Genomic DNA, 16888 nt, shown 5'->3' on the forward strand with positions numbered 1-16888 from the left:
GCTTCCCTCTGGTAATGTCAAATGTCAGTTTCACAACTTCATAGTAAACTTCCAAATCTATACAAATCCGTTTCTGGATTTTCTGATTTATTCCACCGATAAGTTTATCCACTCCTGAGTAAGCATACACTGTTAACGGCTGCAGCTTTGAGGTACATTCTGGTGTAAGATACAGAAATGTTCCATTTCTTTTTTTGTTTTGTTTTGAATGTTCCATTTCTTTTAAAAATTCTTTCTTGGCCATTTGCTCTCCCAGAGAAGTTTAGAATTACTGCATTGAATTCCCCTAGGAGGGGAAATCATTATTTTTACTGGCTATACATGTAATTTGTAGTATATTTATTTGGAAAGAAATAACACTTTCATAAGGTGGAGGCTTCTCTTTGAGGTTTGTGGTACATCTCACCATTGACTCAGTTTTTTTTAATGTCCTTTAGGAAGGCTAGTGTGGCTCTTACTATTATTTAAAATGGCACCCCTGTCACTACCAGTGAGGTTACGTGTTTTCCATGTATTTTACTTACTAACTACTATTAGGTAAATTATCTGCATTCTCCTTCATCACTTTATCCATTGGCATTCTTAATATTTTTCTTATAAATGTGAATTTTCTTCATGTTCTTTATTCTAAGCTATCACTAAAGGTACGATGAGCCATTAGTTTAAACTCACAGCATTCTGTGCAAAGACTCTGTCTCTTACAAAAAAAACCCCAAATAACACTTTAAACATACACATCAACCAGAGGAGCTGAATACAACTTCAGTATTAAAACGAGGGAAAAAATTACACACTGAAAATCAGGAAAATATGGTGTTTTAGAGATTAGCCCTTGACAGTGAAGGCTGACCCAGTTTTCCTGTAACTCCAGCCTCCCTGCTCACCACCACCCGCTGTGAGGTGTTTTCATGGACTCAGATTTTCCCCTCTGCTTCTGCAACTGCTTTTATTACTTCAAATCTAAGAAAGTTTCACTTTCTCTACAGATCTGATTCTATTCTGTGTTTTTTAGCCAGTTATTCTGACCTAATTTTTAAGATATTTATCTTAATTCATCTAGAAATGATGTACGACCTGAGCTGAGGATCTAAAAGTCATTCCCAAAATTGCTCTAAGGTTTCCCTAAACTATTTACTATGCAAGTTTTCGCTTCCTGATTGGTATAGGTGAAGAACGTTTTATCTTTAAAAATTCGCCTGGAGTAGATCTGAGAGACCACTTCCAGATGGCAGATGAGGAATTCCGAGGATATAATAGGCAACCCCGGTGAAAAGCAGGGAAACACAACATTTGTTTCTCTGGGAACTGGGGACAAAGTCAGCAAAGAAAGACTCACTGCAGAAAGTCTACTAAACCTGCTAAGAAGAGCAGAGTCTGCCGCACCCAAGCCGGGACACCCCACCTCCTGCCCAGCAGACCGGCCCCCTCTCCTGCGCCACTTCTCACTCCGGCTCCAGGTGGGGGTGAGAGAGGTGAGGGCTCCCTCCTTCCAGACACAGAGGCTGGCACTGGACCATGCGGGGCCCCAGCCCTTGCCCCATCTTGCTCTCAGTGCAGAGGCTCCAGGCTGGGAGGGGCCCTCCCAGGCCAGAGGCTTCTGTGCCCAGCCCCTAGCTCACTGAGCAGGGTGTCCTCTCAAAAAGCCAGCCACTCACCTCACTCCCAAGCTCTGGAGCAGTGACCCAGAGATTTCTTTCCGAGGGGGAAGGCAGTCCATAAGAACAGGCTGTACCTCAACAGAAATGACTTTATTTGAAACCAATGTGGGCAACTCCCAGCCTCAGGATGTGCCTGGGAACAGTGGGGATTAGGGGCTGAGCATTAAGAGGAGGGTGGAAACTTCACAAGAGCAACAAGCTGGGCGCCGGCGACAGCTCAGCAGAGGGAACTGGGGAAAGGGATACTGAGGAGGAGCCACCCTGGGATCAGAAACCACCTCGTCCAAATGGACCTGGACCAGCATGTGGAGCCATCAATGCCCCAAGGTATTGTTCAAAACAAGAGAGCAACCAGCCAGCAATCAGGGGAGCCTGACACTGCGATACCAACCGAAGCAGAAAGCTGAACAGAGAGATCAGGGAAGGGACCGTGAACTACCGGCATCCCTGGGTGACTGTGCACTTGGCTAGCTGGGCCCTCGGAAGACAATGGCAGAGGCTTCCCACTGCAGGGGAAAGAGGGGCACAACAATGGTCCGGCTGGGCACCAGACGAGTAAACAAGCTAATGCGTCCTGCAGGTGGTGGCAGGGCAGGAAGGTCAGTGACCCAGAGCTGATACAGTATTTAACTGAAATGACTAGGTTTCAACAAAAAGTTAAGAGCCATGCAAAACAGAATATGACCCACATGCAAGAAAACAACTGAAACTGCCCTGGGGGCCCAGATGTCAGACTTAACAGATGAAAACTTCCAAGTAGCCACCATAAACACATTTAAAGAACTAAAGGAAACCACCTACAAAGACATGAAGGAAGGTATGATGCACCAAACACCGACTTTCAATAAGGAGACAGAAATCATAAAAGAAGAACAAAACACCCAAGAGAAATGAAAACACGCATTCACACAAAAGCTTGTACACAACTGTTCAAGGCAGCATTATTCATAAAAGTCCAAAAGTGGAAGCAACTGAAATGCCCATCAACGGAGGAAAGGGAGAAAAAAAAAAAAAAAAAAAAAAAAAAAAAAATCCCGTACTGGAATATTATTCAGCCATCAAAAGGGACGAAAGCACTGCTACGTACTGCAACGTGGATGAACCTTAAAAACATTATGCCAAATGAAGGAAGCCACTCATACAGGGCCACATATTGTATGATTTCACTTATATGAAGTGTCCAGAACAGGCAAGTCCACAGAGACAGAAAGTAGATTCATGGCTGCATAGGGCTGGGATTGGGGGGATGGGGAGTGACTGCCAATGGGGATAGATTTCTTTCTGGGGTGATGAAAATTTTCTAGTCTTGTGAGGGTTGGGCAAAACTCTGAGTAGACTAAAACCCATGTTATGTCATATATCTCAATAAAGCTGTTTTTAAGATAAAGAGATGATGGAGATATAAGGATGGGTAGATAGATGAAATAGATAAACACAGATCACTACAGATCCCCAATTCCTTATTTGCAGCTCTGAAATCCAAAAGGCCTTTAAAAATATTTTATTGTCTTTTTTTGTCCTAAGTTGAATAGCTGACACAACCAGGTTCAAAGCCCACAACTGCTCCTACTTTTGTGCATCCAACACCCCGTCCAGTGTACCTTTATCTGTGTGATGTTTCCTTCAAGCTCCGTGGGGGTCTGAAGGGTCCACCTGTCCTTGCCCTCCACCCCTCCACCGCTCTGGGCACCAGGCACTTTTCTCCACATGGCCACTCGTCCTTTATCAGTACCTGCTGCCAGAAGACCTACAGGTAAAGACAAAGTTTACGTTACTTGAACTAAAAAGGGATGAAAACAGTAGTAAGCTCCCTTCTCTGAAACACCAGCCGTTGGCGCCTCTATCCAGTAACTCTCCAGCCTCTGACCTGGCTTCACCACTGCTGGTAATATATGTGTGTGTGTGTGTGTGCGCACGCACAGGTGCGCACGCGTACACACACGCAGATGGGGTGGTGGTGCTGTCTGCCGTCTGGTTTCTGGCTTCCATGAGAGAGAAGCCTGACTGCCCACCCAGTGCTGCTTCTCCAACGCCAGGCAGCACGGAGAACACGGGCAGAAAATCAGTGCTTCTCTTATGAGTCTCCTAGTCTTTCTGTCCTGTGTGTGCGCACGTGTGTACGTGTGCACGTATATGTGTATTTCCTACATCCAAGCGGCCGTCGTAGCTGTAATCGAGGTTCCGTTCTCCTGAATAGCCCCTAGTTCCATGTCATCATCATGCAGCCCAGAGCAGAGCCTGAGGTGGGCTCTTTCTCTCTCTCATGCCAGGAAGTCTCACCTTTGACTTTACAGTAAGAAACACAGTTTATATTCTCTCCTTTTTCAAAACCAAACTTCTCCTCTGGACTCAGTATGTAATTCTCTCCTCTTTCTAAATCCCAGAACCTACAACACAAGGAAGAAAGCCCCCCAAGGGGCCTGTGTTAGTGTGTCTCCCTCAGCAACGAGAGTCTTCTTCAACCTGCAGAGCAAATTTTAAAAATCAGGAACTCTGGTGAGAAAAGCCTGGCGTTACCCCATTTATGTCCTGTTCACAGTCAAAGGGAGCAGCTGTTAATAACAGAGGGTTCCTGTGTGACACCAGGTCACAATGAGAACAAAGGACTCCAACCACCCCCAATAACACAGGAGAACCTCTGAACAGCATGTGGACACGAGAGCACATTAGTATAGATTCCATCTATACCAGGCCATGTGGATGTGTGTGGTTGGTAACAGGGCACCATAATTTGTGTGGTTTTATAAATGTATGTTACACTCCAATAAAAAGTTTACTCAAGAGACTGTTCTGGGCAGAATCTTAAATCACAGGCTCTCACCTGAGGACCGCCTCCCCTACAGCGGTCACGAGAAGGCTGCCTTCGATCAAAGCGATGTCTACCCAGCGACCAGTCTTCCCACTCAACTTCACCTGCACGGCAAAAACAACCCAGACAGAGCATGTCACTCTTGTTGAGACCGTGTTCCTGTACAGGACTCTGATCTGTAGTGATCTCGTGGAGACTCACCAAGTAGAGGGACGGAGGGTAGAGGTGGACACCTGGAAAGGCAGCCCCAGCTTTTGAGGCCAAAGCAACGACGATTTGCATGTTAAATGGTTGATGACAGCGGGTACCCAGCGCGTGGCGAGGCAGTCGTCACACCCCATGTGCACAGCAAACCTCCCAGGGCTCACCAGCCAGCAAGGGGCTGAGAAGGGATTTGAACCTAGGTCCACGGGACTCAGTGACCACATTTCAACCCCTGTGTAGACAGAGGTGCACAAATGACCCCACAAACACTGACCCCCCGCGATCTACAGGAGCATCTTAGAGAAGGTTCACAGTCCTCTGATAATCATGGAATCTTCCGGTATATACCAAGAAATAAGCAGGAGGGTGGCGAGAGCAGTCCTCAGGGAGCTGCAGGCACTGTGAGACCAGGACCCAACACCCTGGCACTTCCGGGCATCCTCCCGTGAGTGAGCAAGAGGCTCCCTCGGGGACAGCAGGGCATCCTCAGTTGTGACTGTCACCCACGTCTTGGGTAAAGCAACGCGCACATGTGGGCCAGCGGCTGTGTCATGGAAGAGACACTGATGACAACCCCCCAGGCCCTCGAATGCAGTCTGCACGTGGCTGGATTTCCCTGCCCTTGTGTCCCCACCGCATGGGGAACCCAGGGCCCCCCACACCCCTCCTCCCGCTGCTCTAGGAAGGCTTCTTCCTTCGGCGGCTCCCCTACTGTGAATGATAAATGAGGTACTAAAGCTCTGTCAGCAGCCCTGAAATACGGATTCCTTAACTCAGCCAAGGGGTGGGTGAGGCTGGCAAGAGGAGCTGATGACCCCGACCCCGGCCCCGGCCCCACGCACCTTCATCATCTCCTCAGCCTTGCCGTCGGGTGTCACCATGTACAGGCACAGCAGCAGGCTCTCTGTGACTGCCGCCAGTGCCTCTCCCTTCTCCATGTAGAACAGCATCTGGACGGAGCTGTCGGTCGATGCCACCTGGGCCGTCTTGCCTTTCTCGTCCACGTAATGCACAGTCCCTGGGGGAAAGGGGTCAGTCCTTTCTGTCCACTTAGGGACATTTTCAAATAAAACACCTTCATTATAACCATTTACAAATGCAACGTTTTAACAACATGGCACGTGACCTCACAGGCAGCCACCTCTGAAATGAGCTGTCTCATTGGTCAGTTCAGCCTTGACCTTGACCCCAGCACCCCTGCCAGTCCTCCCCCCACCACTTCAGAGGGCTCCGATCCTCCTGGCTCGCCTCCTCCACACCGTTTGTCCTGGTCCTCAAACACGAAGTGCACATTTATCAGCTGTATGCTGAGGCCCTCAACTGTGACCCCTCCTGCAGCCACCCTGTGCCCTCTGTCCCACGTTGCATTGGTCAACATCTTGTCTACACTCTGCCTACCTCCACAGGCCCTCATCTAAGCCTCAGGGCATCTCTTGGGCTGGACCTCTACTTCTGGACCCTGACTGAGCCTGCCTGCCCCTCGTGTACCTCCCGGGTCCTCTTCAGGCTTCTGAGCACAGAGGGTGGGACCTCCGGGAGGTCTCAGATGTGATTCATCTCCGCTGCCCTCAGGAGCTTCCTCACCCTCTGGACCCCTCCCACCTCAGTCCCAATGGATAGCTGAGAAAGTCCAGGTCATCTAGAAGTGAACCATAACAATACATGGTATTTACTCAGCACATGTTTGTGACAGGCTTGAGTCTGCTATCATTTCCAGTGCGCTCTTGAGGCAGGTATTGTAATTTGGCCCATTTTATGCATTAAAGACGAGGGTTAATTAGCCACTGAGATGCACTGCTCCTGACTGAGGGGACGCTCTGACACCTACTACGGAGCCGGGCTCATCAGTGCCCCACCCCTCCCCTGGGGTGGGTGGACACACCTTTGTGCACTCAGCATCTCCTGCGTGTCTTTCCCACCCCATCTCCTCGATTCTCCTTCCTGAGGGCACCTGGCCCTTGGTCTCCCCTCCCAGTCACCCCAACAGCGCTGGGCCCGCTCCATGTTCCTCCTGGGGCCACATCCAAGTCTCCTCCTGCAGCTGCATCTCCTTACCTCCAGAGACGCAAGGTTTCTTTATTTTTAAATAGACAAAAGCCCCCCAGCCACTCCCAGTTGTCACTTGTCACGGTTAAGCTACATGGTGACAACGTCCTCGAACCTCATCACCTCTGTGCAGCCGCCCTTCTTCAGCCTCTTTCCCGCAGTGGACACGCACTTGAGCACATCTCTTGTGAATGTGAAAGACTATTTCCCTGAACTTCATGTTGTGTTTATCAGCTGCTGTGGGGCCGCCTGCCTCACTACACACGCTAAGGACAAGTTGTGTCAAAATCAGGACAGACGGCACTGACATCTGCAGGCTGGAAGCAAACCCAGCCAGCATGTCCTGCTCCCATCCCATCCCAGAGCAGAGCCGAGCACCCAGCATGAGGCGGTGCCCCACGACGACACAGGCTCGACAACAGGACGCAACCAGGGGTCTGTCCCGTCTGGTGCTGCACACTGACCACCTTATCATGAAAAACCTTCAAACGCCAATAAAGTTCCATTTGTCTCAGTCGGGTCAAAGTGAAGCCATTCTTTGGATATCAGGGAAAAAAACTACAAGAAGCTGGCTTACATGTCCCTCTGGGAGTGCCAGCCTGTGATTTTATGCAGAAACACCATCCATTTGTTTTTAATCTCTCTCAGCTACCCTGAAATCCCAGTGTCCCAGAATCCCACCCCGAGTCTCACCGTCCGTCAGGCTGACAAAGAATGAGAGGCCGTCCTGAGATCTCATTTTCAGGAAACTTCCAAAGCCACTTTTCCTCCAGTTAAACATGTCCAGGGCCTTCTCGTCACCACTCACAGCCGCCTTCGCCAACTGAACAAGGTCCCTGGAAGCAAGTGGGACAGTGAAGTCAGGCTTCCTTCCTGCTCCCTGCGTGAAGGTGGTGTAACTACCAAAGTGACCCCCTCCCCCAGCGTCAGGAGCCACGACACCGCCCCGCCAGCCCCTCCGAGGATGCAGACACCAGCCGCCACATGAGCGCTACTTACTGGCCGGGAGGGGGGAGCCGGAAGATGCAGTGAGTCAGGTGTTTCCCGTATTCGTGTTTCAGCAGGGGTGCCCCCTGGACGCGACCCCTTTGGTCCAACCTCCATGAAAACAGGACACCAAGCTGGAAGACCCAACACCACATAGGGAGGAAGCACGTTCTTATGGGGTGACTGGTGGAAGGCAGGGTTACACTGTGCAACACGTGTGCTTACTCCTTTTTTAACTTTTAAATTACAAAGCTCCTACACGTGTGCCATGAAAAAGTCAAACAATTCAAAAGTGTTCAACGAAGGAACCAGAAACTTTCCTATGTGCCCCCCCTCAACTTTACTCCCTGAAGATAAACCAGTGTCACACGTTCAGTTTTTTAAACAAACCTTTAATTTTGGAATAGATTCAGATTTAAGGAAAAGTTGCAAAGACAGTTCAGAGAAGTCCTATACCCAACACCTAGCTTCTCCGATTATTGATCTAATGTCACTATGCTACATTTCTCCAAATTAGTGAGCCAACTGGTGCGCTGTACTAACTAAAGTTGGTATCTTCTTCACATCTCCCTGCTTCTTCCTGACCCGGGACCCCATCCAGGCCCCACAGACATCTGGGCATCACGCCTCCCTGGGCTGCCCTGGGCTGGGACAGTGTCTCAGACTTTCCTGGTTTTGTCTTGACGGTGCTGAGGAGGACTGGGCAGGGATTCTGTAGAACGTCCCTCCCGCAGGATTTGTCTGAGGTTTTCCTCATTGTTGACGGCATGGTTTGGGAGGAAAACTAGAGGTGAAGTGCTGTTGTACACACATCTATCAGGGGACTGCTCTGCTGATAGTGACTCTGATCTCCCGGCTAAGATTATGTCTGCGAACTTCTTCACTGTCCTCTTTTCCCCCTTCCAGCCTGTCCTGTTTGGAAGGAAGTCACTGCACAGCCCACATGCAGGAGAGGGGAGTCATGGCTCACTTCCTTGAGGACGCAGTGTCTCCATAGATCATTTGTCGAGATCTGTCTCTTCTCCACCACTTTCTGATTTATTAAATCACAGATCTGTATCAATATGGACTCATGGATATTTATGTTCTGCTTTGGGTTATAACCCGATATCACTGTATTTGTTTTGATGCACAAATGGTCCAGCTTTGGCCACCAGGAGCTCTCTCGGCTGCTCCTGCATCCTTGTGATGCACCAGGTGTTGTGGGTTCTGTGAGCAACTCCTTTCCTCCTGGCACCACCAGATTCTCTGGGAGCATGGTCCTGCCCCCGTCCTAGAATCAGCCATTTCTCCAGGGAGCCCTGGTTCCTTTTATTGGAGGAAACCAATAGAAGCCAAGATCTGAAAGCCATGTGTACTGTATATTCACTTTTGAAGTCCTCAAAATCTCAAGGCAACGGCACAGACAAGTGCTGGGAAAGCTCAAGTCAAGGAGATTATGCCCCTAGAGTTGGTCCAGGAGGGTTTCTGAGGGGGACAGGAGCGAAGTTGCCAAATGGCACTGTTTCCATTAAAACCTGCGGCTCTTTTGCTTTGATGCCACAGTGTTCCTCAAGGCATCTTTCCTGCTCAGGGCATCAGTGGGCATTTTAATAGACAGTGAAGTCATCTGCCCATCCTTCTTTCAAGCAGCTTTCATTCCAGTATCCTCACATGCTGGGTAACATCACTTTATTGTATGTAAAAATATGATTTTCAAATAATGTCAGCCTTAAAAAGCAAATTGTACAGTGAACCTCTATGAAAAGTATGATCAGAAATAGTATGGAACACAAGTACACATAGAATTTGAACGGTATATTATTAAACAGATTTTTCTTGACTTTGCCAGCTTGATAAAGACAAGAATAAAAACATTACTGGTTTCTTTGTGTTTAGAAGTTATTTTTAAAAGAACATTAAAAAATACTGCTTGCACAATGAGCTCCACACACACAAGGACATAAGTGAGGTTTCCTTCCACCGCTGCTCAGCCTCCTCCTGAGAGGACCTTGCAGCAGGGCCCCATCTGTTTTAGTGCACACAGCACCTGTGGGGATGGTCCTCTTCTCTGCCCATCAAATGCAATCATACAGCACTTAATTTCTTTAACACAAAAACTGGTTCTATATTTTATAAGCATGTACAAGCTTCTAACTGACAACCTTTCAGGTTCCTGAACAGAACCATACACACTTAGCACGCCCAGATTCCTAGGCTGTTGCTCTGGGGAAGACATCAAGGATGCAAGTGTTCAGAGCCCCTGGGCCCCTGGAGCAGTGATTTTTGCTCAGTCAGATGACTGCAGACCCCTGTTCTGACACAAGGACAGACACACGAGGAGGGGAAGTTGCAGGAGGCTACCTTAGGTCTCTAGTTAACCAGGTAGACATATAACTGCCAAGCAGAGCAGACAAACAGTTGAGCGTTGTCTGCGCAGAGCTTCCTGCTCGCCGCCCTCTAAATTCTCAGTAGTTTTTGCATATCTTACTACTCCTGTGGGGCAATCCTTTGTGGTCAGAGCTGTCTTTTTGCCATCTGCCATTCCTTCCATGTTACTTCATTCAGCAGAACCTTATACAGTGGGACTCTAAGGAAAAGTGAGAGCATCTCACCCTCAGGTGGAAAACCAGCCCCCGTGCGGAGCAGGAGTGAAACGTACTGGTGTGAAGGCAGGTTGCAGATATGACTATCGGGATGCACAGTCACTGCACAGGACTGGCTCCTCGATAGTTTATCTCAGAAATTAGGAACCGACATGCTCTAATGTGCAGGTGCATCTGCTTCTCACCCTTGGCTTGTGCCCAGTGGGTAGACACCAGGGAAATGAGAACTGGTCCATGTTAACACCCTCCCCTCTCCTCCACTGACCTAGTGTTTACCTGGTGTCCATTTCTAGGGATTGCCCCTCCTCCCTTTCCTGAGGGTGGTTGCACATGTGGGGATGTGGCCTGAGCTGGACTTGAGACAGAGAAGGAAGGACGGGGCATCTTTAGGGGTGAAACTGATGGACTCCTTTGTTTCTGGCAGCTAGGGGTTCGGCCTCATGCTGGAATGGCACCAGGAAGAGATAGCTGTGCAGGTAGTAGTACCGAGAGGCTGAAGCTGGCAGCAGACACCTCACTCATGGCTCCAGACGTTCCAGAAGCCAGCTTGTGCTCCTGTCCCTAGAGTCCAGGGGATAGTCCAATTGCCTCAAACTATGTGTCTTCCCACCTCAGCTCGTCTGCTTGGTTTTACCTGTAACCAAACGCACTCTAAGCAAAGCAGGGTCTCTGGTGGAAGAGTGGAGAAGACCCTCAGCCAAGCCTGCGGAGAAGGCATCTCAGAGGTTGGTGCCCTGAGAGTGTTTGTTCATTGGTTATTATTTCTCTTCCTGCCTGAGTCCAGTATTAAATTAGGACCAGCATGATCTGAGATCTTCTTAGAGAAGGACTAGGTATTTCTGTTCATAAATGTTCTGACTCCAAGACTTGGTCAGCAAACACCTGGGCTTCACTTCATGCCACAGTCATCTACTTTGTTGGTTGTTTCTTAATACAGTCAAGATGAGAATACTGAAATTCAAGGATCTTGAATTCTTTTATTCCTGTAGGGGATTTTCAGAGCATTCCACATCAGGGAGGTGGGACAGAGGGCAGAGGAAGTAAGACCCTGGGGGCAGGGCAATGCCACTGGGTGGGAACTGAACAGAAAAATTGAAGAAAAATCCACCAAAAAGGAACAAAAACAGATAGAATAGAGGACAAGTGATATGAACAGAAAGGAAGGATAAAAAGCTCTTCTAAGTAATATTCAACCTCAACAGCAAGAGAAATGCAAACTAGAACACGACTGAGACATCACTTTTCTAGGCAAAATTCTGAATCTGTATACAACACTCTGTGGGGAAATGTGCTCATGGGTTGGTTGAGCTAGTGGATCTGTGGACATTCGGGAACACTTGCCAAACACCCTGGACCCGGTCTCCCACCTCCAGGGATTTCTCTAAACTTTCACACGAGCAGAACGACAGAAGCGTGAGGTTAGCTGCTGGGTCACTGTTCAGTGAAAGATGGGAAACCATTTATTGACTGGGGCTGGGGAGGTCACCGACGGCACATTCATACGACAAAGAACAGGCTGGAAGAGAACCAGGAGGTTCTGTGTTTATGGCGGGAAGGTCTGCAGATACCACAGAAAGTGAGAGCCGGAACAGAGCCGTGTGCAGGGCATGGCACTGCTTGCATGGAGAGGAGAGCAGGAAGCAGTCAACAGCCTCTGTGTGCAACTTGCAGCCAAAAATGCTGAACTGAAAGGCAGTCATGAGGAGACAATCAAACCTAAACCGAGGGACAGTCTACAAAATAACTAGTCTGGACTCCTCAGGAATTTTTTTTTTAATTAAAAAAAGTTGAAGTGTAGTTGTTTTTTTGCACTTTATTTGTTTTGAGGGGAGGTAGTTAGGTTTTCTTATTTCTCTCTTTCTTTATGGAGGTACTGGGGGTTGAACCCAGGACCTCATGCCTGCTAAGCATGCACTCTACCACTTGAGCTATACCTTCCCCCCAGGGAGCAGTTCTTGATTAAAGGAAACTAAAGAAGTGACAGCCAAACACAATGTGAGGTCCTTGACTGGACTCTGGATTAGGGCCAGATCTGCTTAGATGTCATGGGGGCAGTGGGAGAAGTGGGAACAGACTGCACAGCGGATACCGCTGCACACTAACCCCTCCTGAGTGTGACAGCCACACGTGCTGATGCTCTTAGGGGGTTGATGCCAAAGCATTTATGGGTGCAGTCTGACGTCTGCGACAAACTCTCAAATATCCAGGGCAACAATACAGGGATATATAGAGAGCAGATGAGTCAGAACGTTAACAACCACAGCCTCCACGTGCAGCAAACGTAGGTGTTCCTCACACGAGTCTTTCAACTCCTCTAAAGGTTTGAAATGTTTCAAAATTGGAAGCTGGGGAAAGAATACATTTGTGCGTTCCTGTGCGTACCTGAAGAAACTCAGGAGGGACTTGAGGGAGCTGTGGGTGCCGGGCTGGGGGGGGTGTCTTTTCACAGTATATACACCTCTTCATACTTTTTGAACTTTGAAAATGTAAACGTGTTATCTTACACATGCAAAATAAACACATGGTAAAATTTCTGCTATCATTTGTGAGTCAAATTAGGTCTAGACCAGGTTCCTCAACCTGGGCACTCTCGACAGGTTGGGCTGGATAATTCTCTGCTGTGGGGTCTGCTCCTATGCATTGTAGAACTGTGTCTGGCTTCCACCTACTAGATGCCAGTAGAAGCCCCCACCCCACCACCGTGACAACAAAAAATATCTCTGGACACCACTAAGTGTCCCATGGGGACAAACTGTTTAGGAAGCCCCAGGCCAGACGAACAGGACCAGGGACTCCCGGGCAATGATGCAGCACTCAGGGAAGTGAGGGTTCGGGGGCACCATTAAGGCGGCAATACCTGAGGCACCAACCCATCTTTATGAATGCAGTTACCTGGAAACATTCGTTGTAAAAATTACAGATTGGGGGTTGGGTATATCTCAACGGTAGGGCCCATACTTAGCATGCTCCCAGTCCTGGGTTCAATCCCCAGTACCTCCATAAATAAATAAAGTAAAATATCAGCTGAATTTGGCAACCACACATTTCTAATAATTGGGTCTTTTATGGCCTTCTGGGTCCCTGAGAGCATGGACAGGGCAGTGCAGAGGTGTGAAACTGGCATCGCGGCGTGTTTGCTCACCCTGTCCCCCGACACCAGGCAGTTCCCGTTGGGGCTCCAGCTGAGGATGGTGATGTCGGCAGTGTGCGTTGGGGGGACCACGTGCTGCTCCTTGTCCTGCTTATTAAACACGACCACTTCTCCTGTCTCCCAGCCCACAGCCAGAATCAGCCGCGTTTGGTGCCAGCACAGGGAGGTAACCCGGAACGCCCTCTCCATATGTGTCTCTGGCACATGATCACCCTGCGACAGATGAGGTAAGGCCCTGGTTACAGGGAGTGGCAGATACTCTAAGAACCCAGTCAGTGGAATGACACTGGCTACAAAATATAAAGAGCTGTTTATTAAGGAAATAGTCTACTTAATTTTCATAGAAACATCAATCTTGCCTGGGTGAGCTATGAAAGCATAAGGTAAACATTCATCTGACCACACTGATCAGCTTGTCAATAAAACTTTACTTACAAAAACAAGTGGTGGGCCAGCACGTGAAGTGGGTCAACCCAAGATTCTCGAAGTGCGGTTAGGCAACCCTGAGGACCTTTTTGGGGTCTGCAGGGCCAAGGTCATTTTCAGAATGATTCAAAGATGTGCTTTGTCTTATTAACTCTCATTCTCTCAGGAGTATTTGGTGGAGTTTTCCAGAAGCTCTATGATGTGTGATGATGTCACTGCTCTGACGGCTAATGGAATAAGTGCTTATATAGTCTTGTGTTTTCTAGAATTTTCTAAGGCAGTAGTTTTATGGTATAAATTGTGTGTTTTCAGAGATTAATTCAGTTTGTTCTCAGCACTTCTACTGAGCTCTTTCTAGCAATCTCCAGTTATATCTGCTATTTCTGTGACCTCATTATCATCCAATAAATCATTATTTCAAAATCTCAAAGCTTTCTTTGTGCCAATTAGAAACACAGGAAGCCATAGTGACAGTCATGGCCTATTTTAAGTTTTCTAAATGTTAAAATTGTATCTAAAAATGCTATTATTTTGGAATTTAATAATATTTATCTTAAAGAGCAATTTTTAATACATATTGGAGATTTCTGTGACTCCCAAAAGGGAGGACTATACACCAAAACAGCTGGGTGACACTGTGAGTGGCACTGGGGCCAAAGACTGGCCTGTGTCCCAGAGGAGACCACAGTGAGCACATCAGGAGGGTTTGCCCTCGTGCACGTGGTGATGAGGGAAGAGCTTCCTCAGGAAGTGCCCACTGAGCCTCTTTCAACTCGAGGATTAAGGTACTAATTAGGCAAAAAGGTCAAGAAAGAGTGTCCCAGGTGGAGGGCACAGTGGGAGGGGTGAGGGGGGAGGCCCATGTGTCTGCAGCATGGAGGAGACCACACGTGAGGCAGACACTGGGGCCCCGTCTGGGATTTCTGTCCTCACCGAAAGAGCAATGCGGCAGTAGGGAGCAATTCCATCTCTGATTCCAAAAGATGCCTCTGCTGCTGGGTGGGGGTTGTGGGATGCTGCAGGGAGGACGCTGTGCTGGTTTGCCAGAGGAAAAGGGGTAAACTAAAAAAATCTGGTGGTGGGTTCAAGGCAGGGGAGGGGAGTCACTGTCATTCCCAGGCCCCGCTCTAGGCACCTGGACTAAGGGTGATGACTTTCACTGAGACAGGAGGTCCCAACACTAAGCCTTTGCAGGGAAATGTGGGGCAGGGCATGAGCAGGGCAAAGTTCAGTCTCTTTTTGGTCACGTAGACAATGGGGTCTGTTTAAAACACCCAGGAGACAGCCCATGGACAGCTGGATTCCTACACCTGCAGCTCAGAGGGGTACTTACGGGCCAGAGCCATAGGCCAGTAAGTCATCTGCTGATACAGTAACCAGTCTCAGGAGGAGGAGGAGACAGAGGGAGAAAGGGCTTGGACAGGCTCTGAGATGAGCTGACGGCAGTCAGGTTTGGAAGAGGATGGCTGGGAGGCCTGGAGGAGGCAGGGGGGAGGGCAGCCCCCTGGAGTTCCAGGTGTGCTCTCTGGAGGACCTCACAAGAGTGTGAACCGTGCAGAGAGGGGATGGCGGGTGGATAAGGACCCATGGGGTGTGTTATGCAGATGTTGCTGATGAGTTCTAGCTTGGTTGAAGTTACCGGGGTGACAGCGAGACTGCAGAGGGTGGAGGGGTGAGTAGGGAAGGAAATCTGTTTTTCTTGGTGAAGCAGGAGGTACACAAAAATTTGGGAGGGTAGTGCTAGAGGTTTCAGGAGCTTCTAGAAAGTTTCTGTTATGGGTTGAATTGTGCACCCCCAAAAATATGTTGAAGTCCTAGCCCTTGGTACTTGTGATATGACCTTATTTAAAAATAGGGTCTTTGCAGATGATCAAGTTAAGATGAGGTCACGAGGGTGGGTCCTAATCCAGCATGACTGGTGTCCTTATAAGAAGAGGAAAGAGACATGGACACACAAAGGAGATGGCTGTGTGATGATGGAGGGAGAGACAGGAGTGATACAGGTACAAGCTGAGGAACACTGGGGATGGCTGGCAGTCACCAGAAGTGAATACAGAGCACAGAACAGATCCTCCACTAGAGCCTTTAGAGAGGGCAAGGCCCTGCTCGCCCCTTGTGCGAGACTTCTGGCCTCTGGAACCACGCGAAAATACATTTTGGTTGTTTTAAGCCACCCAATATGTGGTCTTTTGTTACGGCAGCTACTGGAAACGAGTAGTGTCAAATAGCCAATGTGAGCTGACAGGAGGCTGGATCAGGATGGACAGATGACACTGAGGGGCCATTTCTGGTTGGGGACTGGGAATTGATTGTGGAATCTGTCTTAAGCATTCCTAAATATATCTCCCAGACTAAATAGCAGGGGTAAAATAATTATTCACACAATAGGGCTTTTACAATATTGAGAATTTGGCCTCAGTGAGAACACACACACACACACACACACACACACACACACACACACACACGAGAACAAAAGAGAGACAAGAGCCAGAGGCCACTGAAGTCAGAATTGTTTCTTTCCTACTCACCTGCTCCAGGTATATATCCACACTGCCACCCGAGGTCATGCTGACAGAAGCGACTGCCAGGAATGGGTGAACAGGGTGCCAAGTGATGTGAGAGGGAGATCCAACTGAGTCTGGGGCATCTATGTGGTGGTCAAAATAGAGGGCCATGATGAAACTCAGACCTGGTCAGGGCTGAAATCTGCAGGGGAAAAACAACCAAGTCCTGTTGGTTTTCAACAAGACAAACAAAACAACTAGACAGAGAATTAGGAAACAGAATCATCACAAACCTACAAGCATAAGACACTCAACAACTTATAAATGCCCCTTCAGACCGATGCAGGCAATTTTAGGTGGAAGAGATCTTCACTGGGAAAAAAAAAATATGTGATTAGAAGCAAGGGATTATATCTGGCATGATGGAAAACAGTAACACATACTGCCGTCAAGACAATAAAGAAAACCCTGAGGCCTAGGCTGTATGTGTAATCCTTGATAATTTTTTTGGTGGG

At 48.5% G+C, this 16888-nt stretch overlaps 1 protein-coding gene across 3 annotated transcripts in view; it reads right to left on the reverse strand.

Annotated features, from left to right (window-relative positions):
• Positions 1-16888, reverse strand: part of IFT140 (intraflagellar transport 140) — a 69650-nt gene that overhangs the window by 48958 nt on the left and 3804 nt on the right. For 2 of the 3 annotated variants that reach the window (XM_006174047.3, XM_032460093.1), the window contains exons 2-9: positions 16398-16575; positions 13432-13653; positions 7717-7838; positions 7411-7553; positions 5514-5689; positions 4480-4571; positions 3939-4045; positions 3260-3405 (exon numbers count right to left, since the gene is read on the reverse strand). In XM_006174047.3, the coding sequence (XP_006174109.1) occupies positions 3260-3405; positions 3939-4045; positions 4480-4571; positions 5514-5689; positions 7411-7553; positions 7717-7838; positions 13432-13653; positions 16398-16544 (1155 nt within the window). In that variant the 5' untranslated portion in view covers positions 16545-16575. The remainder of the gene's footprint in view (positions 1-3259; positions 3406-3938; positions 4046-4479; positions 4572-5513; positions 5690-7410; positions 7554-7716; positions 7839-13431; positions 13654-16397; positions 16576-16888) is intronic. The other variant, XM_014562824.2, reaches the window with a different exon arrangement.

Source organism: Camelus ferus, chromosome 18, assembly GCF_009834535.1.
Source record: "Camelus ferus isolate YT-003-E chromosome 18, BCGSAC_Cfer_1.0, whole genome shotgun sequence".
Classification (NCBI taxonomy): domain Eukaryota; kingdom Metazoa; phylum Chordata; class Mammalia; order Artiodactyla; family Camelidae; genus Camelus; species Camelus ferus.